The 26,772-nt window shown below is 40.1% G+C and overlaps 1 protein-coding gene across 6 annotated transcripts in view; it reads left to right on the top strand.

The window, feature by feature from the left end:
* The window catches only part of TBC1D14 (TBC1 domain family member 14), a 67,226-nt gene that overhangs the window by 24,436 nt on the left and 16,018 nt on the right, over positions 1-26,772 (top strand). For 5 of the 6 annotated variants that reach the window (XM_027686379.1, XM_027686380.1, XM_027686385.1 and 2 more), the window contains 7 exons: positions 15,907-16,025; positions 18,804-18,886; positions 20,900-21,017; positions 22,532-22,638; positions 23,544-23,624; positions 25,036-25,130; positions 26,509-26,580. In XM_027686379.1, the coding sequence (XP_027542180.1) occupies positions 15,907-16,025; positions 18,804-18,886; positions 20,900-21,017; positions 22,532-22,638; positions 23,544-23,624; positions 25,036-25,130; positions 26,509-26,580 (675 nt within the window). Of the gene's footprint in view, positions 1-11,534; positions 11,656-15,906; positions 16,026-18,803; positions 18,887-20,899; positions 21,018-22,531; positions 22,639-23,543; positions 23,625-25,035; positions 25,131-26,508; positions 26,581-26,772 lie in introns of those variants that run through there. The other variant, XM_027686384.1, reaches the window with a different exon arrangement.

The following is a 26,772-nucleotide window of genomic DNA, read 5'->3' as shown; positions in this document are numbered from 1 at the left end:
CCTATACATCCAAACTATCTTAAGTAGTGAATGTTCAGTGTTCCAAGAGCATTACAGCTTTGAATGGTTGTATTAAATGTGTTAGAAAAAAGTAGCTATTAAAGATTTATGTGGTATGGCATCCAAACATTATTGAGTTTCTGGCAAGACTGCAAGTCTAAAAAACAATTGTCTCCAGTGCCTCTTGGATAACAATAACTAATCCTTCCTAATTGATTTGGCACTTTCCTGAAGTTATTTTTGACATGCAGACTTTCTGAGACAGGAGCCGTGCTGTAAATCACTAATCTGAGCCTCACCAACATCTAAAAGCACAGTCCAGGTTACCCCTCACAGTTGCTTTAACAATGACGAAGTAGCACTTGTGTTGTGGAGTTTTTGCCCATTTAGAGGCACAATTTTAGTCCTTTGGTTTGTGCCTAAAGGAGTGGTGGGTGTCTAAGTGGGGGAGGTGACAGCATAGGGCTATTGGGATGATGCCAGTTGGCCAACAGCAGTTTCTTCACCTCTCTGGAAAAAAGAGTAGTAGGCCAGAGGAATTAATGCTGCAGCTCTATTTCACCCTTGAGGTCTGGAATTGATAACCAGGTATCTGGCGAAACCCATTTGATCTTACTTCCTTGACATGAGCTCTTTGTGTGCAAGAACTAAGATGACTGGTCCACCAAGCAATCCTTTCTCAAGTCTGCTTTTGCATTTGCTTCTGTACAGACATCAAAAAACCCCCTTTGTACCAGGTCACTAATTAGACCCTGTGACTATCCCATTCATTTGGCTCTGTGCTCCTGTATGGAGGTCATTGGTATGTTTGTGGTTCCATCTTCTTTTTTTATATCAATGAAAGATTATTTGTTTTCCAGAATGAGATGAGCAAAGTTGACTGCAAACTTAAATGGTCTTCTGAATGATAAGGTTTGATGTGCTTTTGTGCATATTTTTAAAACTTATATAAGGGGAGCAATCTTTAAAATACGTTATTATTGTACATTGTTCTTATAATTTCCCCATAATAAGCTCATCTGGGATTGAAAGCAATTTCCAAGGAAAAATGCAGTTTTAAGATATGTGCTTATGTGAAGTACAAAAGAGGAAAAAAAAGTAATTGAATTGTGAAGTAGTTAAAAATTGATCTTAGAAAGACCAGTTCTTGTTTCTTTCCTGCCTTCTTGCTAAATAAATAAATGAATGATGAAAACTCCAGACCCTCAAATGTCAGTTGCCATTTGCAAGTTGCATATTGTTAAACCATGACTGAAGATGGCTGTACATGTACAACTGAGCCAGGCACAGTATGTAAGGAGAAGAAGCATTTTTTTCCCCTTGGACCTTGTACTAAAAGAGTAATCAGACAGGTTTTTGAGTGCATAGGCCTTTTCTCAAGTCCTGTAAAAACTGTTGTTCATTAAGTGTGTATAGAGCACAGCATCAATACTCTATTTCAACAATGTAGGAATTAAAATCACTGCAGCTAAGCTGTTGCTTATCCTGCTTTTAATGCTGATAATATACATGAATGCATGACATGACAGTCTTCTGATGAAAAAATCAATATTGGTGTATGCTCAGGTTGAGTTGTTTTACTGGTCACCAAGAGCTTTCATATAGTTTTTATCCAGTAAAATGTTTTAAAGCTTAAAAGCAGTCAGAACGAGTAGTCTTGGAGGAGCTGCAAGTGCACTTGCAGTGGAGGTTTGCATGATTAATTTTTTATATCAGTTATCTTCAGGAATTCTGCTTGAGCAGAACTGGTTATGCCAGTTGCTTTTGCAACTGTGAAAATGCACTAAAAGTCAGATGACGGTACCTCACTGAGAATCACGACCAAAGTGGAATTTTCTTCCCTTCCAGTAGACTGAGGTGGGCTGTGCAGCCACTGTTTCTTTTAGAAACACTTCAAGATTGGCAAGTTCAGAAGTTTTAAATATTGTATATTTGCAACTTTCCCCCCCCCTTTTGTTAGTGAATGTTCTTAAAAAGTTCCTTTAAAAACTCAAGAAGAAGCAACCAGCATATAATTTGGTTCTCTCGTCTCGTGATCTGTCTTCTCAGAACTTGTTTGCAACTGGTTAGTCAAGATTTTGTGTATTAAGAGACTAAGGTATAGAGGAAAGTCAGATTTTGGCTATATCCTAGTGATACGTTATAGCTTTCTTCCTCAAGGAAATGAAATTATTTTTTTTCTATAATGTATTTATTTTCATTTTTTTCTATAATAGAAAAATCCATTTTTAATCAATGCATATTTTTTTCTCTTCCAAATGTGCTGTGACCCTATGAGAGCTGTTCAATTTAACTTCCACTATATGAATTCCAATAAGAGCTCAATAGAATATCTTCATTTTCTTTGAGTTTCAATATCAGTAAAATTCAGCACATATAACACTCGAGACCTTTCAATAACAATCTTTACTCATAAATTCAGGTCTAAATATTTTATGATGTCATTTGCTGACACTCCGTATAGTAATAATTAAAATTTCTAATGGCAGTTCCTTAATAATAAAAAATTAGCTATTATTTTTAACTTAGGGATTGTCATATATTCAAATTTATGAGGATTTATGTTCTGAAAGTCATAGTGTGCTCTTGGAGGAAATGAGAGTGGATGGCTCTTCCCCCTCCATCCAGGATTAAGGATTTAAATAAATCAATTGCTGGGGAGTTGGATTCCTGCCCTGAAGTCACCACTGCTGGAAACAGCCTGCCCACCTCAGGTGCAGGGGAAAACTGTGCAGGGGTTTTGTGCAGCTGTGGGTAACAAGCTTGTCTGTGTGAGGCCCCCAGAGCAGACTGCAGGCACAGCGGTGGCAGAAGAGCTCAGAGCCAGGCTTTTCTGGATACCTGGCTTGTTCTGCCCTTGCCACTGCAGCTTCTCTGTGGTGACCAGTGACAGGACCAGATGGAATGGCCTGAAGTTCTGTCAGGGGAGGTTTAGGTTGGATATCAGGACAAGTTCTTCATCCAGAGGGTGGTTGGGCACTGGAACAGGCTCCCCAGGGAAGTGGTCACAGCACCAAGCCTGACAGAGTTCAAGAAGCATTTGGATGATACTCTTGGGCACCTGGTGTGACTCTTGGGGATGGTCCTGTGCAGGGCCAGGAGTTGGACTCTGTGATCCTTGTGGGTCCCTTCCGACTCAGCATATTCTGTGATTCTGTGAGTCAAATTGTTCAGACTTGGTAATCCCATTAATACAATATTGCTTCTGTCATACAAGCTGCCAGCATTGTTCCCATCCCTTCCTACCAAACTGTTTTGATTTTTTTTAAAAAATCATTCCTGTATTTGTTTCTTTGGAGAAGAGGGGGAGGTGGAAAAGTCTAATTCTTTCTTGGTGTCAACTGTAAAATTTCCCAAGTGGACTGTCGTCAGCTGGAGGCAAAACAGTTCTTTTTGGAGTGATGCGGTAACAGGAAATAAATCAACATCATTTACCAATTACATTTTTCTGTAATAATTAGATCATGGATATACTTGGGGTCGACATTCCAGTCAATTAAAATCAGTTGTACTGAAGAGGCTTATCACTGCAGCATGTGATAAAGTGAAAATGAGTTCTTGAAACAGAAAATACATTGCTTGGCTCAGATGATGCTTTGTTATGGGTTGAACAGTTAAGCTTATAACAGTACTCTAGGAAAAACCTTTGTAGGTTGAGTTGGGTTAGTTGTCATTCAAGTCAATCTTCACTTGATTTTTCTTTCAAGCTAGAAACTTAGCTGACTGATAAAATCGCTTTACTTAGTCTGTTTTCTGGCTTGAACCTCTTAGATGGAAAAGAGTTTCAGAGCAACAGCACCCAGAATTTACTACAACCCATGCTTTAGGCAGCCAGTGATAAAAGCTCCCGTTGAAAGTAGTGTGGTTTTTCCAAGTAAAGAAAAACCCAAACCAGAGAAAAGTCCACAAACTGCTGATGTGTGGAGTTCTTGTGCATCTCCGGATGCAGGAGCACTCCGGGTGGAAACTGTGCAGCGTGTCCAGCTGCTGCCTCCTGTTCCGTGTCTGCACATCCGCAACCTCTGCTGACGGAGCGCAGTTGATAAAAATCCTGAGCTTCTCTGAGCGTTTGCCTGGGCCTTGCTTTGTGCTCTGTTCACAGGGGCCATGCGGGGCCTCTTGAAGGGGAAGTGCTTAATTCAGCTGACTGCTGGTTCTGGCAGGAACTAGACCTCCAGTTTTGGATAAAGCACTGTCTTCTGCTTATCCTGAGTTTGTCTTTGGATAGATCCCTGGGTAAATCATTGTGACTGATGGCTATAGCTATTAATAGGGTGAGCATTTGCATGTAGACTTCATTGCCACTCTGAAGCATTCTGGCTATAAACTGGAGTGCATTTTTTCTGTTCTGCACAAAGAGTCTGAGGGTGTGAATGATTCACTTCCTGTGTTCTCCTCTGCTGGGTTCATTTCTACTTGTCAACCTTCAAAAAGGCAGGATTTAAATCTTTTATGGTATGCCAGAGTTCATTTTTATTTTTAAGAAGAAGCAAGTGCAGTGTAAGAAGGCATAGTTACTGTGGTTAGTCTAAAAGTGACCTATGCCTGTTATTGTTACAGTCTCTGAAAATAAAGATGTAACTCATTTTCCCACTTAAGAATTACAACCCAAAACTTGAAAGTTGCCTTAATACATTGCTCTTTCATGTCTTTCCTTCTGATCCACTCACAAATGTTTTTATTTTATTGTAACCATGCGTAAAGGGCGTCTAATTTTTGTGAAAGTAAATGAAAATAAGAGAGGAAACCTGTTTTGTCACTGATGAAGTCCTAAGAAACCTTTTCTTTTTCCCCAACGAGAATTGTACTAAATAGATTATTTAGCAATTCCAGTAGACTGTATTAATCTACAAAGAGGTGGTTGCCCTTGTCCTGTCTTGAAAATTACCTGCCTCAAACAAATCTACTATCATATGTAAACAGATAAAGCAAGAGTACTATCTTCCATCCACACTAAATGAAAGGGTAATTTAATACTATGGCAGGAGGGTTGTTCAGGAGTATTTTAATAATAAAAGAATGTAATATGACCCAGCCAGGTATCATAATCTAGCAGAGTCTAGCTGCCAAAGTGCAGCTTTTGATGCTATTGGAACTTTCCCCCTTATGTTAAGAACATGTGAAAGCACAGAATATGTTTCAAGCATCACACTAATAGAAAATAATAAGCTTTGAGTACCAGTTTAAATAGCTGTGACAGGCTACAAAGTATTTTTGAAAGGAAGTGAGAGGTTTTAAAGCTTTTATTTTCGCTTTATCGTTCTTTAAAACTACTTGTAAATTGTATGAGTCGAAAACCCTAGAAGCTGGAGGGATCCTAAAGTGGTGTAACAGGGGGTATTTAAGGATAGGTATCTGCTTTCAGGAATAAAGATACTACATCGAAAGAAGTATAAGCTTTGTTAGTTGTTATTGCAGTTACAATGTCAGCTGGTGGTCTCTACTGAAGGATCTGTTTCAATGCCAGTGGGAGGTTTTGGGGGGAAGTGCAGTTAAGTTTGAAGTTGTCCAGTTTGTCTGGCTCAATTCAGACTGTTACTTTGTAGCCCAAGTTGATACTTAGCACTAGATGGAATATGAATTCTCATAGCACAAGACTATTTTTAAATGCAGGAAGCCACAAATTCATGGGAAAATGATTGACTTTTGAGTATGAAGTACATAGCTCTTTCTAACCCCAAAATTTCAAGGCCAAGGGATACAACTTTTCAGGAGAGCTGATACATCGGTGGAAACTTGCTCTCATTTGTGTTAAATGACATCCAACATGCAGCTGGCGTTTGTGTGTCTGCCAGTGCTGAGAGATAGATGCTTAGACACCTATATCTTTGTATAGTCAGTAAGTTTTTTCCATGCAGTGACCTTCCCCTGGCAACACACGGGAGGCTTTCAGACTTCCCCCCCATGGGTTTTTGAATGAAAATAGATGCCTTTAGAGAGCAAGCCTGGAAATAACAGCACGTGCCTTTGACTGTTGCATTGCACAAACACTTGGCAAAGCCTTTCTGTGAAGCAAAGCAAATCCTTAAAGGCAGGTGTGTTGGCCCCTGAATACTGTGGTGGAACTGCCTATTCTAACAGGAGACTAGAACCTTCCACTGCTGACATGTAAAATTGAGAAAGCTTTGTGAGACTTCAGTGTGCTATTTTTGTGTTAAGCAGAAGCAAGTTTCCAAGAAACCCGACCCAAAGGTTTTCTTTGTCTGTCTTCCAGTTTATACATCTCGAACTTCATCTAAAATTAAAGAATGGGGTAGGTGGAGGTTTTGAAAGGCTAACTCTTACCATGCTCACTAGCAACAACAAACAAAACTGATGTTCTTTGGCTCTACAAAATGAATGGAGTTATTGTACGTGTGTTACTGGAAACCCTGAAGATACGAGTATAAGGACTTTAAAAAGCCAGACTGGTGCTTTTTCACTAAGTGTCTTTCTGAAGAAAGACCAGCAAATTTTGTGTTCTTTTCTCTCTCAGGGGACTCTTGATCTGATTTTTTTTACTTGATTTTGTTACAATTTTTCTGTGCCTGTAGTAATTTCCACATAATTTTCTTGTGCTCTATTGAGAAGTTGTCACTTGAGCATGACAAAGTTCAGTGGAAACAGTTTCATGAATATTAAAGCCTGAAAATAGTCATTGCTTTAAGGCACACTATGAAAGTATGTTGCATTCCTTTATATACTGTATTTATGTTTGTGTGTAGCTTTGAAAAGCTACAATTTCTTCTTCTCAAGACTGAACCTTAAGTTGTAAAGATTATATTCAGGAAAATTTACATTTTGATATAGTTTTTTTGTAAAATTAAACAGAATGCACAAGGGTCTATGAGACTGGGCAGGTGATGAGAGAGAATATGGAGCACACCATCAATATGAGTATAAAATAAGCTTTTATTAGACATGTAAGAAATTGGCACCCAGTAACGTCTTCAAGGGTAATTTCAGGGATTAGAGAAGCAAACATAGATGCAAAAATCCACTCAGAGGCTTTAGTGCAGTAGACTCATTGCCTTGCCTTTCTATAATTTCGAAGAGCAGACAAGTATCAAACTTGAAGAGGTCAGAGACCCTTAGAGATGGCCAAATCTTGATGACAAAGCAGAATAGAAACTAGCAAAGGGATTTGAAAACAGGGGAGAAGTAGAATATGGTTAAAAGTATCAAGTGAAGTACTTTTCCCTACACTAGTTCGTTATATGTACTGAAGTCACGGAGCTAAGTACTAGTGTGCCCATACTTACCTACACAGACAGCTGTTTGCAAACAAGAATAGTGACTGTGTGCTGTGGTGGGCATCTGAACAGCATAATAATGCAAGTTGTTGTGCATTGCGAAGCCAGTGGCATTCCTGGGTGAATTCTAGGCTGTGTCAAAGTTTACAAGTATTTGAGGTTGTATTTGCAACTGATTTGAGAACTTGCAAGATGAAATACCGCGTTCCTGTGACTCTTTTTCTGTATACCAGAGTTAACCTGGTTCTTTGGCCGTTTCAGAATGGCATCAGCATCAAGCTGATGTGGCATGGAGAGACTTTTTATTTCTGCGTCTCACTCAGAATGAGGGGGCCAGTTCCAACATGATCTTCAGCCAGACTGAAGAGTGTGTTATTTGATACTAGATAGGAAAGGTAAGTTTTCCCCTGCAACATCAGCACTAATGTGAAATGTCAGACGAAAAAGTTGCTGAGAGACTATTTGGAAGGGTATGTTGCCGAGGCTGTGTGGATAATTAAGGTGGAAAGATCAGTGAGTGTGTGTACAGATTATGTAAAATCATGTTTTTGCATGAAGTCTATATCCATTGGAATCCCAGTCCCTGGAAGTGACATTTAAGGGATATGCTGAAAGCAGCTGTTGATAGCATTTTATTCTGGCAGATGTTCACAAAAAATAAAAGTAAAATAACCGTCTAGCGTGTATTCTCTTTCTCAAGCATTTAGCAGATGCTTGCCCTGCTGGAGGCCTTTCTTGCAGATGTTTCCATTTGATTGATGCTGCAGTGTACCAGATAGTGTCAGTATATAGGGAAACTGTGCACGTTTCTATATGCAGATTAAATTGTGTCCTTTGCAGTGTTCTAAGCAGTAGGGTGTTGGGGTTTTTTTTGTTACTGTGACTCACGTTGGAGTCACTTGGAACCAGACGCGGCTCAATCTGATTGAAGATCCCATATTTGACAATAAATAGCTGTTCTTAAGCTGCAGGGTTCATAGATATGTCTCTCATGGTTCATAGGTCTGCTTTGTCTCTGAGATCCCTTCAAATAGAGGGATCTATTTTCTGTTCCTTCCTTTTTTTTTTTTAATGAAACATGTCACTCTCTGTGAACCAAAAAACACTTAAATTATTTACCTACAGTGCAAATGAAATGTGAACCCTGAGGGTGAGAAACATCTGATACAAGCACAATGAATGATTAGAGGCAACAGACTTCAAAACAGCAAACTGTTGTTCTTTCTTGGAACAAACTGTTATTCTTTCTTGGAAGACCTAACTTGGCCTTATCTATGCTTAAGTTATAAATGTTCCTTAATTTGATGCCTCTGTTGCTCAAAATGTCATGTTATAAAAATATGTATATGGAAAAATTGTTAAATTAGTCCAGTGGCTGAAGCACAGGACTGAGTATGTGGCTTCTCATTCTTTCTCAACTTTCTGGAAGATGCATGGATTGTTTTTTTCACTTAACTTCAGTGTGATTGTGTGGGATGACAGTTGCCAGCCCAAGTTCCATATCACCCATAATTGGATGGGAGAAGTAGACACTTCTCAGGGGAAAAGAGGGAAATTTCAGAGCACTTGAAATGATGCCTAAAAATAGTGTGAGGTTTTCCTCATGAACTGACCATAGTATCTTCTTATATTGCTTAAGCATTCCTAATTTGTTAAATATGGAACAGAAGAACACTGTGGTGCTAAAAAGGAGAAGGATATCCTGGTGGAAGATAAAACTTCACACATGTTATTTCCATCAAATTCTGTCGCCTCATTGCTATCTTCTGCTCAGGTATCCTTCTATAACATGGGAGGATTAAACATGTATAGAGACAGAAAACTGGGTAAAGCAAGTAGGGATGATGGTTCTTGAACCATTACTTAATCATAGAGCTTGCCAGATCGCTCTGGCAAAGTGTCCAGGTTGAGTGGGCAATTCAGATTTCTCAGGTTGTTAGATCAGTAACTAATAAATTAACTGCATTTCAGAATAGTTCTGTACTGGTTTTGAAGTTATATAAAAAGCTTCCGAAGGAGTTGTTTTGAAAGTTTAATATCTGAGATCAGCAGTTTGTATTCTGTTTGTTAAGTTTTGAATTATATTCTCATAATCTGATTTTTGCCTGAGGTGTCAGTCTCCTTAAAGTCTCTTTGATTATTCTATACATAAGAGTCTCCATTAAAATGACTTATTTGTGGCCCAGTGCCACATCAAGAATCAGATCTTAGTTTCCCAGCCCCAAAGGTCATCTACAAGTTTCATGATCTGATTTCAGTTAAACTTCTGAAAGAAACAGTTGTGCTGCATGCTCACTTTCCTTCTTTTTCCTTTGACATTAACATCACCCCACAGTGTTACAGTAAACAGACTAATTCAACAGAACAGAGCGTTTGTTTTCGGCAGTATCATTTCTCCAAGCTAGTGAGCCTGGAACAGTCACACAGCTGCTTAATGGTGGCACAAAAAGTGGTGTGAGGGGTTGGGGGGTGAGGGCAGTGAAGTGTTGGGTGTGCACCAGCTGAAATTTGTCTGATAAACTATTTATAAAAGGTAAGAGATTGCAGGTAGACATGCAGTAGGCAGCTATGAAACAGTGGAAGGGAACACTGAAGCACTATTTAGGTAGCGGTCAGACTGAAACTAGGGAAAAAATAGTTTTGCTTGTGCAATCCTGTCTCATATGCTGAGTGAAGTGAGAATTCCAGTAAAAAAAAAATGTAATTAAAGCTTGCACATAACTTATTTGAGTAGCCTCAGGTACTGTTATAATTGTGGCAGCCTAAAAATAGTAGCTGCTACAAACTACGTGTGTAACGTGGCCAGCTGTGGTCTGATTGCAGGGAGTACTTTGCTTTTCACCCCACACAAGTATTTTCCCGTGTCACCAGGCATCCCTCTCTCCTGGTCAGTGCTTTGCAGAAGAGCTGCAATATCATTCTGTTTTCAGCCTGTGACAGCACAGAGATCTACCACAGGATGTACCACCTGAGGGTGCTTTTTCTTGTGATCTGCTTTTTTTCCGTGTTAATATCTGTATCTTTACGTGAATGTTTTTTAATATGCGTGATAACTTACTGCTTCAGATAGTTCATGAGATAAAGCATTAGCCCTGGAGGCTGTAGTGCTTTCCATGAGGTATGGTGACTTGCCATTGTGATAATTTGTGCTCTGACACTGGATGCTTGGATGTCAAATGTCTGTAACTAATTGGGGGATGTGTGGAAATGAAGCCTAGATACTTTTAAACAGTGAGCTGTTCCACATTTGGTGAGGTATCAGTGCATCCATGAAATAGATGTGAAGTCACAGGTTGAAAACAATAGTGATATAACACCTGGCAATTCTGAGAAAATAAATTATCTCAACTTTTGCAAAGCCACCCTTTGAAAGCAGAATAGATGAGTGACTGGTTGTTTTCAGGTCAGTCCTTGCTGCTCATTTTGGGCTTCAGGATCAGGCCTTGATAAAGGCCATGAACAATTCCACCTGGCAGATGCAAACCATAGTGAAATTCAGGAAAATGAAATCCTTAGTACAGGGCTGAGAAAAGGACAACAGTTGCAGGTGAATAGGTAATACGATAAAATGCAAGTCTACCCAACTTGGGTCTCTCCCCTAAGTTAAGTAAAAGAGCTTTTCGACAAAGGAATAGTAGCAAGCTTAATTAATCTAGATTGAGGCAAAATATTGATTAAGATGTGATGTGAAAGTTGTCAGAACTGTGGAATGGGTTTATATATTGTATCTTTTACAGCTGTTTCAGGTGGAGAGAGCATGAGTGGTACTGAAAAGGTATTTATGCTGTAAGAAGTATTTCAGCATAAAGCTGCTGCTTTTCCTTCGGCACTGGTTTAAGGGCTGGTGAGTTTTAGCTGGTCTTGCACTGAGGACTGTTTCGGAGGCTGTCTCAGCAAGGCACAGTATCGGACTCGGTACCAGCAAACGCCTGGCTGGAGCCAGGGACCAGGGACGAGGGGATGGGAAGCGCCTGTGTGGGAAACCAATCGAGAGAGATGCCAGTGTATCAGGAATGCAGCTGCGTCCTAACCCAGCACATGTAATTCTGGGCAGACAAAGGCTGCGGCTGATGCTCAGGAGCCTGTGCGAGGTTCGGGTTATCCGTCACGGGCCCGCATCCCGGGCAGGGCAGCGCTGCCGGGGCGGTGCGGGAGGCGGGCGGCGTGTGCCGGGCGGGGCCGAGCGTGCCCAGGCAGCGCTGGGCGGGGCGGGAGCAGCGATGGTGACGGTGTGCGGCGGCCCCGCGGGTGATTAGCGCTGCTGGCGGGGCGGGCCGGCCCGGCCGGACCCACCCGCGGAGGGCGGCCCGGGGGGGGCGGCCCGCGAGGCCGTGCGGGCCCGGGCGGCGGGAGCCAGGCCCGCGGAGCGCGGCGGGCAATGGGGCTCCGGCGCCGCCGCCTCTGAGGGACCGCAGCGTTCATGGTGAGCGGGGCGGGCCGGGCGGGACTCGGGGGTCGGGGCGGGCGCGGACTCGAACGCGGGTCGGGGGACCCGGCCTTGCCCGCTTTTCAGTCGCCTCGCCGGGTTCGAGAGAGAATCAACTTCTCGGGAAAGGGGAATCCCCTTTGTGCGAGGCGAGACCCCGCCGGGGGCTCGCGGTGCCGGAGCGTGGGAGCTGCGGGCTGGGAGCCACCCCCGGGAGTGTCCCGGGGTAGCAGCCATCCCCCTGCCCGGCAGCCCCAGCCCGGCAGCACCGTGTCTGCCGCTCCGGCGCCCGGCATGAATATTTCATACTCGGCTCCGTAGCAGAGTGGCTGCCTTTAAACACGCAGGGCCAGAACAAGATGACCTTGATAGAGCAGTCTGTGTTATTGTAGGTTCAGTTCTGCCGTGCCGTGGTGCCCGGGGAGGCTCAGGGCGTGCGGGAAGTCCCACGGCGCTCTCCCGGGTAGCGCAGTTGGTCGTTCAGCACTTGCCCTGTGTTCTGGTGGGTTATTTGCGCCTCCGTAGGGATGGTTGAGGATCCCTTTGTAGGTTGGGTTCTCCTTCTTGAAGACTCACGGGGGATCATCACGACTGGAGCTTCTTGCATCTGAACTGCAAAGCTGCCAGGTTCCACCGGGAATTAAACTTGCTTTCGGGAAGGGTGTTTCTGTGGGTTTTCTTTGTTTGGTTTGGATTATTTAAATCAGTGCTTTAATCGACAGCACGCTCTTACAGAACATCTTCAAACCCTAGTTCAGCTCTTGTAAACAGGTAAAGACGAAACCTGGAAGGAAGCCTAAGTGATCTCAGTGATAAGGATGTATTCTAAATTGTAAACGGTCAGCTCATCCAGAGTTGGTCCTAAAATTAGCTTGCAACCGTGTCAGGTTAGTAACCCCTAATTATAGTATAGGATTTAAACAGATGCTGAATTATTTGTACCTGTGAGAGATTTGAGTCTGGCTTAAAAAAAAAAAACAACACAAAAACCAAAGCTTAAAATGAGCTATTGTGTGGTTCAGCCTATTGCAGTATGCCTGTATGTGCAAATACTTCTGCTTGCTCAGTCAGCAGATAGTCTTAATATGAGTTTGTGAAGGCTTCAGTGTGTTTCATTACTGTATCATATGCTGTGCTCTGTTTGAAATTGCATTCTCTTCTTACTAGAGTAAAAGATAATTTTCATAAGCTTTTGTCTTCTGTGAATTTTGGGGGCTTTGGTTTTTGTGTTCTTGGTTTTTTGGGGGAAGTGGGGAAGAGTTTTTTGTTTGGTTGGGTTTTTTTATTATTTTACCTGATTAAAAAACAGTCTTGTAGATAATGTCATCCTCAGACATTTTTATTCATGTTTGGCTACCACTGAAAAGGATAAAATTACTACAAAGGAATCATACTTGTAATCTCATAAAATGTGCCACTCCCATTTTTGTGCTGGTCTGGCTTCTTTACTGTAGGATAGTGCTGAGTGGAACACATCAGTGAATACTTGCTGAAATGGAGGGTGGGCTTTTGAGTGCTTTGAGTAGCTGTACTGATGTGCTAATACTGTAACTAGCCACCCACATTCAAAAATAAAATGTCTTCTTAACCAAGAAATTCTTGAATTATATGGAGTGTAGTGCTGGTCTGGGAAACTTTGTGCTTAGCTGAAAGAGATTTCCAAATTAATTCTGCTGTTCAGAAGAAAATCCCCAGTGTGGGCATTGTTTCTCACCTTCCCAAAGCAATTTTGCTCTCCAGTTGGTTTTCAGTGAAAGGAGACTCTGAAAATAATTTTCCTAAGCCAAAATTAAGCAGCTTTTCTGGAACTTGTACTGGAATAAGCATTGGTGCATATATTTTAATGTCAAGTTCTGAGATGCTTTAGGAAGATCAATATATGATGATTTCTGCATATTAACAGTTCCTTGTGGATGCTGGATGGTTTTTCTTTCACTAGCAGTGTCTCAAAAGAGTAAAGATGTTAGATTTAGGCACAAGGTTCACCTTGTCTGTGGAAGCAGTAATAGAGATTAATATTTGACTATGTTAATTTGTGAGAAAGGGCTCATGAAAAAACTCAGTCACCTAATAGAAATGGAGAGAAGGAATAGCCATTTGCTTCATTGCTGTCAGCACAGCGGATTTACTCTGCAGCTGGTGCAGCTGAAGCACATTTTGATGGTGCTCTCACACGCTGGTCACTATCACCTCCTTGCTAATGCAAGTGAGTAGTTTAAGACCAGTGCCTGTGCTTTCTGAATATGCTCTTGATCACAGTACCTCTGTTACAATATTTCTTTGCTTATTTTCTCTCTGGAGGGTATTTTTAGTGAACAGCTTTGTCAGTGTGAGCACCATCCCTTTATTTGACAAAGCTAAGTTTAAATACATTTTTCTTGGTTCTTTTCCTGGTTTGCAAACTGATGTCATGCATAGCAGTATTAGCTGGCATTAATGAGCCAGACATTCCAAATTCATGACCATGTTTCCCATCGCAGCAGTGCTGGCATCATAGGATTGATTGTTGAGGCAGTGCCCAGTTAACACACAAGGAAAAAGTGGGATTTTTGTGTCCCAAGGGCTGCACAGACCTGCACCCATGAGTCCCACAGAACTAACTTGAGCTAGAATTGAACTGTACAACATAAAGTAGAATATTAAGGTTGTGTTGTTCTTCACTTATGTCTGGTTTTCGTCCATCCTTTTTTTTAAGGTAGGGTTGGAGGAGCAGGCCTTTCTAGAAGTGATAGGGGTCCCATTTTAGTTGCTGAATGATCCGGGCTGTTCTGATTGTGTTGGAAAGGTTGGATCTCTTGCCCAAGGAGGCTTTGACGTAATTGACAGGTTGAGAGTAAGCAAGCAGTAGCGTCTGAGGTGGTCTTTGTGCTGACAGGGAGAAGTCTGTGGCTGGAACCCTATTCATAACACATTCATAGTACTCGTTTATCTTTTTTCTTTTTTTTTTAAATTTCAGTAGAAATTATAGAAAAAAACTGTGCATGAAAGCCCTTGAGTTTTGGAAGTGGCAAAAATCATTATAAAGTTGAATGTAGACGTAACTATTATTGTAGATGTGGTTTTTCCATAGGACTGTTTGACCGTGTTTGTTGTTTGTACATCACTGATACTTTGCATACCTAATGTTTGCTATAGTACTTCAAGCAGTGGAGTAGATGGAAGCTGTGTAAAGGTTGGTTTATCCTATTAGGTCATGGTTTTACTATGTTGTTTTTTCCAAACGAGTGTTTGTAGGAAAAATAAAAATAAAATTGTATGTGTAATGCCAAGCCCTCTCCTGTAGATCATGGTGAGGCAGTAATTGAGTGGAGGGACCTCTGAGGGACTAACACCCCTCTCAGAACTGAGTCTGTTTAGACCAGGTTCTGGAGGCTCGTTCACTTGAGCTTGAATGCCCTTAAGGCTGGAGGTTCTACTGCATCTCAGGAGACTTGTCCCAGTGCTTGACTAGAATTCCCCTGGTAGAAGTTTGTGCCTATTGTCTTTGTGTTCTTTATACAAGTGCCTCAGAGACTTGTATTTGGCCTTCACCACATCCCATTATTGCTGTCTGCCAAAGATCCCTGCAAAGCTTTTCCTCTGGAGGCTGAGCAAGCCTCTCGCTCTCTCTATATGGCACTGGCTCCAGACCCTTGGTGCCTCTTTGCTGGTCTTGTTCTTGGGTGTCAGTGTCTGATTACAGACAAAAGTTAACAAGCTCTATAATGTAGGGTTGTGTAAGGCATCATACCAAGGATGGGCTTTCTGTGATTTTAACCTTTTGTTTCTTTTTCCTTTTTGTTTCATTGTTGAACTGTTGCATGTGAAAACAGCCTGCATGGGGAGAAATCTTACTATGAGATTTTAAGACTAGCAGCTTGTGGTCATTTTTGGCTTCAATTTCAAAACCATGTAAATGAAAAGAAAAATATTTTAAATAGGTCTTATTTTTATACCTCAGATAGTATCTGCTGTTTGTAAACTCCTTCTGAGTAGTACTGTGTAAAAGCAGGCTGTCAGCCAGAGGAACTTAAGATGTTTTTACAAATAGGAAGAATGAAAAAAACATCAAAACTCACTCCTGAACATAAATTTGCCATTGTTTTCAGTTCTGAGGTTACTCTAGTTGAAAAGCTCTAAAGGGACTGCAGCAGGGTAGAGGTGTGAAGGCATTGTCTTGAAGACTTTTGTAGACCCATTTTAAATTCTCATGTGCATCATCTTGATGTTCTCCACTCTTGTAAGTTGCCCTGTCTTTTTCTTCTCTAGGAATATGAAGAAAAAACTGGACGAGCTCAAAAACCTCTCTCTCCTAAACAGAATGTGAGGAAGAATCTTGACTTTGAACCACTCTCCACTACAGCACTTATTTTAGAGGACAGACCAGCGTAAGTTTTGGAAAGTGCCACAGTGAGGGTCTCCTTAAAATTAACCTAGTAAAGGTTTTTTTAACTCAGTGTGTTTGCTTACCCTAACTTAAACAGATTACTTAAAATCTAAAGTAGAATTTTTTTCAGAGTAGTGAATATGGAAGTGGGTTGATTATGAGAAAAATTATTCAAACAGAAGGAACCTTATGTGGCAGTTTGAGGACTTGGGCTGTGTATATATGATTTTGAGCAGAAGCGAACAACATGAGTGGTGATTGGCTCTTAGGGAACACTGCCCTGGCACCCAATCACCTCTGAGTCCCCCTCTTCTCGAGGGGGGGGCCAATCTCAAACCATGACAACTTATTTAATAATAAAAGCAATGGCTTTTTATAAAAGGAGGTAAGTAAGAGAGCAGAGCTCTAGTTTTGAGTAATTCTACCTTTTAAACATGAATAAGAGATTTTTATTTTCCATGAGAGAACATAAGCATAAAAATGAAGCTGTACATGCTAAAGAGATTGAGAAGCACGAATACAGTGTCCTGTTTACACAGAGAAAGAAAACACCTCCATAAATAATGAAACATGAATAGTGATTGCTCTGCAGTGAGTTCAGCATCACATGTTAAAGGTTGTCAAGTACTTGATAAGTTGTTTCATACCTCTTTTACTGCAAGGAGATTCTTCCATATGCAAACTGACTCCAAAGCGGTTTACTGGCAGTTGCTTTGCCATGTTTTGCTTCTAAATTACACAAATTATGTCATGTTTAGTCTGTGATTGTGAATGTTATCTGGCTTTATGGGGATGATGTCTGCATTTTTACTGTAGCTGTGCACTGGTGTGAAGAACTGGCATAACACAGATCTGTGTTTTCATCAACACAGTGTGAAAAATGCCCATGTCAAAGTAGTCTAGTTGTAGGGTTATATAAATAACTTTTTGGCTTATCTGATGGACTATGTGGCAAGACCTCGGGATGTCTAGAACAACATGAGTGATTATTTGTTATAGCAGACTTTATTGTGTACAGCTGGAAACAAAGCATGCTAGTTTATCTGTTGTATTCAAAACCTGTCTGCTAAAAATCTTTTTTCTTGTGGGATAATCTGAGAAGTACAGTGTTCACACAGATGGAATTAGTGATGCATTACAGGAGAATGTTCAGGTTTTGCTTTCTTTCCTACTGTTGATAGACGGAGGAACTTCTACAGAATAGGTATTTTTAAGATTCTAGACAAGTGAATCATCATTTCTTTTGTCTACTAGGGAAAACTGCTCTGGGCAGCAGTGCTGTCCTCTGACTCTTTCTAAAGAATCTTTTTTTTAATTGTTTGCTTGCAGTTTACATACTATTTTTTTTCCTATCAGACTTTAAGTAATTTCTTTTTGATTTCCTATGACAAAAAGCTTTAAGACTTCTGGAAGAAAAATGCAGTGAGATTTTTTTTTCAGAATGGCTGCTCTTGATTTCACACTCAATTGTAGGATTTAGGTAAAACTTTATAGTAAAAAAAATCAGTAAATATTCCATAGTTCCTCTAGCTTCAACTCCAAAAAGTGTTAGTTGAATCTTAATAGATACTAAAGAACATCTCACGTGTATGATGGTGATGTTAAGAGATAGGGCAGATAACTGGAGAGGTGGAATTTAAGTTAGCAAAACTGTATTGGTTTTCCTTTCCAAACTTTCCCTAACTTGAACCATTTCTAAAGACTTGGATTTAAAAAAGATGGTGGTCAATTTACAAAAGTGAAACTGGAAAAAGAGTGCATTGTTTTCTGTGCCTAACAAAGACACAAATGTGAAAATTTACTTTCCTTGTTCTAGTAACAATCCTGATTTGAAAAAACAGAAAGATGTGAACAAATCTTGATTTGTCATAGGCCTGTATTTCGTGGCTGTGACTGCGTAAATAGTGACACCCACTCAGTGGTGACTGTGTTGATGGAAAGCAGCTGCCTGATGTGCAACACCTGACAGGCACAGGAAAGTGAATTTTTGCATAGCTTTTCTATTAACCAAAGATACAAACTGTCCTAGGAATAAAATACAGTGTTCTACAATACAGAATAACAAAATAGTTAGTCATTTCCTGTTTTGATGTTTTGGTGATCCTGTATTTGTAAAGAGATACTTATGGTAATGTTAATTACAAACATGAGTAGCTTAAAGGTAATGTGTTCTGACATATGAACACCTGTATTTGTATGGCAGAGCCTTAATCACAAATCAAAATGTTGTGTTGGTATTGATGACTGGACAATATCAAGGATGACTCCAGTGCCACTTGTTGCTCTAGGAACGAGGGGGAAGAGTCAAGCCTTTAAAATAGAACTGGAGTCTCAGAGAGCGGAGGGAAAAGGAAGCTGGGGTAGGGAGTCAGTACGTGTGGGTAAAGAAAGTTGTGCATGTAACCCCTAAATGAGGTGCACAGTAAGAGAGAGTATGGCCCTGTATCTTACCGGTTTAAATCAAAACTATCAGCTTGGTTTATATCCTTTATGAAGATCAGCCTGTGGGTTTAATAATAAAAATGCTGAAATTACCAAACATAAGGAAATTACTCAGCATATTTTATGTATAAAAGTAGTCATAGCTGGTCAGTGTTCTTCTCTTCTGCTGACTCTGGCAAAAAAAGATTCTTTCCAAGGATCTGTTGTTCCGCTCACTGATTGCATATTTTGAGAAGAAGCAGTGTATGCTTTTCTTTTAGAAGTGCCTAGAATTTTCTTTAGACAGGCATGCCAACTCTAAATACTGACTTTTTTTAATTTTTTTTTTTAATTTAAGGAACCTCCCTGCAAAACCAGCAGAAGAAGCTCAGAAACACAGACAACAGTACGAAGAAATGGTGGTTCAAGCAAAAAAAAGAGGTGATGGAATTTCTTGTCTTCAGAGGAGAAAAGTAAAGTGAAGGGCATTTCTAAACCTGAAATACACTTGTGTCAGTCTGTTGCTCTGTGATGTGGGGGATCTGTACCTCCTTTTAAAGAAGTATCAATCCAAAGAGAGAGGAACAAAGGTAGTTTCATTGAAAAGCCCTACCCTAAGCTGAAAAAAAAAAATCCTAGAATCCAGCAGGAAAGAATTTTTTAATCTGTAACTCTTAAATAAATGATTGGCATCTGTTTGTGGCTTTAAAAACTTACTACTATAGTGAAGTAGGTTGTCAGTCAAATTAGTGAAGACTAGACTTAGAACTGCAGGGTATTTGTTAGTGTCATGTTGGGAACAACCTGTTCAAGCTGTAGTACATAAACATATAATTTTCCACATAGGAAAATGTATGCAATTATGTTCATTTGATATCTCACTTAAAATTTACAGCTTTCCCAGGGTTTTGCTCATAATTTCTTGTCTGACATTGTTCACACAAGTATCTTAATAACACTGTACCATGCATATGAGGCAGAGGTGACAGTAGTGGTGGTTTCCTTCTGCTGGTATTTTTGACCATCTGGCTTTTCTAATTAAAAACATGCATTGCAGTAAGAGGAAATTTGGACTCACAGAGATTTTTGCGTCCAGTGGGAGCTGCTGGAAATATTTTTTTCCAGCCGACCAGACCTTTGAACAGTATGGAACAGTGGAAAGGTGATATGAACGCAGGACTTCCTTGCTTTCTACAGCTGACATACTAATAGAAGTGTCCTCTTGTGATTTTGAACATCATACACCTACCAGTGAAGTTTTAATTTCATGTGACTCCTGTTTTAGTATATCCACTTTAGTAGTCCAAGGAGTTTCTCTGTTCTTTCTTTGCATGTAGGGTAGGTGGCTTGAGAGAATTGAGAGGATGATTAGGCAATGGGCCAGGTCCTTGTGCTGTCTTCACTAGATCTGGAGTGTGTCATTCTGTCCAGATAAATACTGTGACAAACCCATTTTCCCTAAAGCCACTCCAGATGAACAGATTTACAGAGTGATATGTTGTTTAGAGGTCAGGAGGTCAAAGAGTGTAAATAGCCTCTTTTTGTTAAGAGAAAAATTGAAAGCTTGTGTCAAAGCTGAAAATATTGGAGGCAGTTGGGATTGTTCTGCTCGGGCACAGCTTCTCTTGGGCTTTAAAGCGGACCCATCAGGCAGAATGTGTTCATTCCAAAGACCTTGTTCACAGTACTGCTGTTCTGCAGTTGGTTTTACTTGCCAGGTCAGTACCTTCCCATGCTGTAGACAGTGTGTGTGTGCACACGTGTATCCTGTGTTTCCACTGTGCTGCTGTGTCTGCCTGCATTTGGTAAATCCATGTCCAACATCTTTGCCAGTGGAAAAAGTAGTAGCTGGTGATGCAGGAAGATGCATTGAGTGATAATGCAAAAATGTAAAATATGTCTAAACTAGACATGTAAAGTGTTTTCTTTTTAATGAACTGAAGGTTCCCATTTGTGATGTATGACATTTAGATGATCCATATGCCAAGTAACATCAAAAATGTAATTTTTTGACAGAATATCTAAATTGTAATATACTTATGAAAATGAGATACAAAACTTGTATCCATTTGGGCTGTGTTTTTGAACCTGACATAACTAAGGGTGGGGCTTTCTTAGGAAATACTCTGACCTGTCCTACTAGGTGAGGCTGTTGGCTGTCAGAGGTGCTAATTCAAAATTACTAGTGTGGTTAGATTTGGAGGGTAAAAGAAACCATATATTATCCAATTCCCTTTGTCTCATCCATTGAAAATGAGCCTTGTGCATAGTTCCACTTTGTTCTTTGTTCACATTTGACATCACTGCTTAGTTAGCTGTGTGGGAAATTTTTAGAATTCAAGCAGTGATTTTAGGTGAAAATGGTGTGCTTTTACATGATTGTATAGCCATGGCTAACTCTGAATATTTAGTTTCTGGTTTCATTAACTTAAAAAGAAAATTTCTTTTCTGCAGAATTGAAAGAAGCTCAGAAGAGAAAGAAACAACTGGAAGAACGCTGTAAACTGGAAGACAGCATTGGCAATGCTGTTTTAACATGGAACAATGAAATCTTGCCCAACTGGGAAACTATGTAAGACAGTATGTTATACTGAGTTTTAATTAAAAATTGCAGAGTCTTTATCCTGAAGAGAAGTTACAAAGTTAGGAAGCGTAATTTTAAATGGTCTTGGAAGCTTTTCTTTGAAAGTCACTCTTGGACAGGTACAAAGAAAATAAACAACACTTGTCTTTCTGAAAGGTGGCTGGAAGTGATACAGTGCTAAATCTTATTACTTGTCTTTATTGAAGGCTCAGGATAATCAGAAACTGAAGCACTGGGAAGTGATCTGTGGTAGAGAATGTAAAAGCATGAAGCATCATACTTGAACACTATTCATTTATCAGAAATGAGCTTTCCTTCACTACTTAAGCTGTTCATGTAGTAATATCAGTGTAGATTGAAGTACCTGTATGGTTTATGAAGCCTCTTTAATTACAGAGTGTTGTACCTGCTGGGATAATCAAATGATGGAAAAGAGGAATAGGGAAAAAGTTATTTATATTAAGTGCTAAAAGATTTTGTACAAAGACAGCACAGGCAGTTGATAAACTGCCTTCATGGTCTTTGCTAGTCATCTTAAAAGAGCCACCCCTTTACCCCCCCAAATACAATCACCATTTATCCATTCAGCATAAACCAATGGTACTCAAAATTGCAATTTGCTTAACCGTGGAATTCAGTTTCCTGAGAATATATGTTAAAAATATGGACAGAATTTGTTGGAAATTTCTGGAGAACTGAAGTATAATAAATCAAGCCTAGCAAATTGTGTATTTGTCTTTACACATTTGTCTTCAGTATTTGAGGATGCATCTGTTCTGGCTGCCGTAAAACTAAGGTCACCTTTTCCTTTATTGGTTTATAAATCCAGAAGTTCCCCAATGCGTTCACTATTTCACATTTTAGTTCAGAGTCCGCTCTTAAATAAACGGATTGCTGTGGTTTTACCACTTTTGTTGCTGCTTAGGTGCTATTCAGTTCCTCCTGCTGGGCTCTCAGATTGATGAACATCAGCTGCAGCCATTTCAGAGCTTGTGTTCTGTTAAAATGTCTTTCATGCTCCCCCCTAAAAGTTATTCCTTGTCACGTCCTCATGCATTTTTCCAGGGGGTTAGAGCTGCAAAGATGGGTGGGAAGCTGCACATCTGTTTGCACAGCAGGGTGGTGACAGAGGGCAGAGGGGAGACTTCCATAACTTGTCCCTGTATTAAGTCCTGCATGGAGCTGTCCAGTCTTTAGCATAGGTAGCAGCATAGGTATGGACTTCTTTTCATTTGTTCCCTATGGTTTTTGCTGGTCAAGTGTGGTTGCAGATTATGGGTGCTGTGATTGCAGTGCCTCTGTAAAATAAGCCATTATCTTGGAAGGAAGTAAGATTTCCTTCACAGTTCAAAGCAAAATAATACAAAAGAATGGGTGTGTGCAAATTGCATTCTTGGCCTGTTGATTTTGGTTGGGATCCCTTCAGCAGTGGTAGGAGGACACATTTGCGATTCATCAGGCAATGAAATATTTCTTAGAATGATCTGTTTTTCTTTGAACAGGTGTTGTTCCCGTAAAGTTCGAGAGCTGTGGTGGCAGGGCATTCCCCCGAGTGTGAGAGGCAAAGTCTGGAGCTTGGCAATTGGCAACGAGTTAAACATCACCCATGGTGAGACTGTTGTTTTGTTGACATACAAAGCAACAAATAGTAAAGGGACAGTCATATATCTGCTGTGGTGTATCAGAACCTGAGGTGTGGGTGTGAGGAAATGTTATCTAGTTATGCCTTTTCATGGTGCTTTGATGTGTTTTGTTCAAAAATACAGTGTCTTTTAATCTTGTAGCTGTTCTAGGACTGCTGCTGTGAATTGTTCCTGATTATTGCTGTCACTGTGTCTTGCTTTGATGTTAGATGGACATGGTCAGAACTAATGACTCAAGCTTTTTTTTTCTTTTTGAAACTTAGAACTGTTGTTAATTTTTGTAATGCCTATAAATATGCATGTAGTGTGCTTCCTTTGATTTGAAGCAAGACAAGAGGTTTGTAAGAGATTAAAAGGCCCCTGGGAAGATTTGTACTTTTGTTTGTGTGTTTGTGAAAATAGAAATAATGTGCTACTTCCAAGTGCAGAAAAATACAGGTCTGAAAGACTAATATATGTAATTAATTCCAAGATGGAAATGGGGTAGACTGCCTCTACTCCTGCTGTATGGTGCTGCTTTTCTGTGCTTTTCTTGGCTTAGTTACCTTGGCAGTAGTTCTTATGTGGAATTTGCTAGACGTGCCTAATTATCCATTCAGACTATAATTTTGAATATCCGTGCTCTGGAAGAAAAAGTAAATACTTGAACATAAAATGCAATTTATGCCTGGATTGCCTTTCCTTTTCTCTTAATCTGAATTTAAAGGTCGGTGGAACAAGTCTTTCAAAACCATAACCTCGTCAGAAGTTCAGCTACAATGTTAGAGAGTAATGTTACTTGTTAGGATTAGGGCAGCACTGCCCATGTGGTAGGTAGTGGACACGAGCATGTTCAAATAATGGACTTGGTTTTCTGTTTTACTTTGTCCAGAACTGTATGATATTTGCCTGGCTCGTGCCAAAGAGAAGTGGCGATCACTTAGCACAGGAGGGGCTGAAGTAGAATGTGAAGGTATGCTCTTTGCAAATGATTTATGCTGTGTTAAAGAATAAGAGATTTTGTGAAATCGTTCCTTAAAATGCAAATCACTTATTTTAAACAAAAAATTTCGTCTGTGAAGATTTGTTCTGGTAAAAAGGAAATGTCCTTTTGTGGAAGCAAGGAATAACTGTATCATTCTCACTGAAATGATGGTCTCTTATAAAGCACACTTATTAATTTTTCTTTATAAACAATCTCTAGGTACGGCTCTTATTTTGATATAAATTTGTAGCAAAACTGGGGAAGTTTGGGGATTATCATTTGAACTGCAACACTAAAATATTTTTCTGCATCTGTAGTTTTAGAATTGAAACTCAAATTAAAGCAGAAAGTTGTATTTTAGTCCCTTACTGCAGCTTTGAGCCAATCTCTGGGGTGTGTTTCAGAGAGCAGCAATTTATTTTTGCAGACAAAGAGGTTTGAGATTTACTAATTAATTGGAAGAGTTGTCTGGTGTTGAGAGAGTATAAAACTACATGCAAATGAAATTGCCTTTGGTAAGTAATTATGCTGAGCCGAGCAGAAAAAGGAGAACACATATACTGCCATTTATAAGCAGAAAAATATTTTGAATTGGAAGTCCCCTATTTTGTTCTCTTAAGATTGTCTACATCTTAAGTAAGATGGCATCTAGTATGTTTCCAACTTCCTCTTTATTTTCTGGAGTGTAGATGCTCATGTGATTGGTACAAACATTGGCTAGTGACAGCTCTTGTTTTTTGATTACTCAGTAAGCAGCAGTAGGTAATTCCCATCTGTACTTACCAGAACAGACAGAATACCAATAAACCCTCGATATCAGAAACAAAACTAATGTTATAGAAATATATTTTGTATGAGATATATATATGGAGAGTGAATGATAGTGTCCATTATCTTTAACAACACATACAAAGACTAAAATCTATGAATTTGAAAGGAGAGCTGATGGTAGTAGAGATGGGTGGTATCCATCAAATGCTGCTTCTGTAGGACTTCTCTCTCCCACCACAGCCTTTCCACAGAGGCAGCTACTGCAGGAGTCACTGGGAAGCCTTGTTGGAGGTGAGGGGATCACAGGTTAACAGGCTTGTGTCTGTCTAATGATTTGTCAGCAGATAACAGTGAAGTGCCTGACCTGCCTTGCCCTGTGTCTTTCCCCACATCACTTCAAAACAAATTGAGGGTCACTGTGCACTGTAGGGTTGCTCTAGGTCAGGCCAGACTTGCTGCTTAGCCTGTGTGCTGAATTCATGGAATTGTTCTGTCTGTAGCCTTATTCCCTAGCATTCACATCAAAATAAATGAGCTGTGCAAAAGCTAACCCTTACTAGAAAATAAAAAAACCCCGAAGAATGTATGCTGATCCATGTTACAAATGCAGTAACTTTGGCTTTTGTAGATGCTGGATTTTCTGCAGCTGATAGAGAAGCAAGCTTGGAGTTAATAAAACTGGATATCTCAAGAACATTTCCTAGTCTTTGTATATTCCAGCAGGTAAGCAATGTTAACTTTTGTCTTGACTTCTCAGGGAAACTAAATTTACATAATCTTGCCTGTCCCTTGGTTGAAACAGCACATTGAGTTCAAATCTGAAGGAGTAAGCATCTTGAGAGGATAAAGTTCTTAAAGATTTTGGAAACTGTAAATAATCTAGAAAAGAGTAACCTCAACGTACTGTCTTATACATTTGGAAGAGACAAAAAACCAATGTGTTGGTTAATCATTGTGATTCATTTAACTTAGTTCATGCTGGTTTCTGTCTGGTGAAGTGATGCAGGTGAGTGTTTCCAAGTCAGTGAATCAGCATCACTGGGTTGCAAATAGATGCTGAGAGAGAGCACAGCTCAAGCAAACAAGATTTCTTGGCCTTTTTTTGGTTCAATGCAAGACTGATTTAACTTGTATGGTTTTGGTGTGCTTTAGTGACTCACTTTAATCAGATTTTGTCCTTCTCTGCACAGATTTCAGCAGCCCTGTAAAAAGTTTAGATTGTGATAAATCACCATTTTTGGGTGAAAATTTCCCTTTTGAAATTCTCAGTCATGGTACTCAGTGCAAGATATGGCAGCTGTTAATAGTCAACAATGTGAAATTCTTTTTAGCTGCACATGTAATTCTTGATACGTTCTATGTGTGTTGTGGCAGATTGTTGTTTTGACTGTTTACTTCATGGTTGAATTCTGCCTCCAGTCTTAAGGACAGTTGAGTGGTTTGCATTGTTGTTCTGCTTTCTTGACACTGTTGCCAAAGTGCTGCTGAGCTATAAGGAATCTCTTAGGCTTGCATTCCTCTTGTATAAGTATTTAATAGGTAATCAATGTATTGGATGAACAATACCTATATCTAATAAATGGGGTTTGGAGGACTCTTGCTCTTAAAGCCAAAATTATTTGGAATACTTTGGGCTGTTCTAAGCTGCCTTGGGAAAGAACGTGTCCTTCATCAGCAGTAATAGAGACCATTTGTAGCACTGAAGAATTTTTAACATGTTTGTTGTATAATCAGATATATATTGTCTTGTTTAGGGACCCCTGGTGGCCTAGTGGTTAGCGTGCAGGACTGTCACTGCTGCGACCACGGGTTCGATTCCCAGTCCCTCCCGGGCAGATGGAACCCGTTAGCCCTGTGAGGCCATCCATCTATGAGAAGGACACTCTAAACAAACCTACGTCCTGAGGACCTCACTGCCATTGTCCAAGCTTGCTTGGCCCCGGCAGATGAACCTTAGGATTAAAGGGTGGGCTCAGTTCAGCGCAGGCTGTGTCTCACCTAAAAAATCCATTGCGCAGGCTGGAAAGGTAAAAGACCTTTCCCCAAATCTTCGTTCGCGAAGATGGGCCATTATTATTGTCTTGTTTTTGTTTAATTATAGGGTGGTCCTTACCATGATACGTTGCACAGTATTTTAGGAGCCTATACTTGTTACAGACCTGATGTAGGCTATGTAAGTAAAGAATTTTTTTTTTCAGGGGTGCAGGGGGAGGATTACGGGGAGGGAGGATTGTGTTAATCGATCCTTTGTAGGGCATATATTAAATGATTTTGTGAAAGCTTGTTGGGGTCTGTGTGTGCTTTCCTCTATTTCAATACATGCTTGAAAAGTGTGTGTAACAGTTCTCTTGCTAAATTTAAGCTT

This window comes from Neopelma chrysocephalum, unplaced genomic scaffold (genome assembly GCF_003984885.1).
Source record: "Neopelma chrysocephalum unplaced genomic scaffold, ASM398488v2 Primary Assembly neopelma1_71, whole genome shotgun sequence".
Taxonomy (NCBI): Eukaryota; Metazoa; Chordata; class Aves; order Passeriformes; family Pipridae; genus Neopelma; species Neopelma chrysocephalum.
The sequence above is the reverse complement of the archived record's forward strand: the minus strand, read 5'-3'. Positions and strand labels throughout refer to the sequence as shown.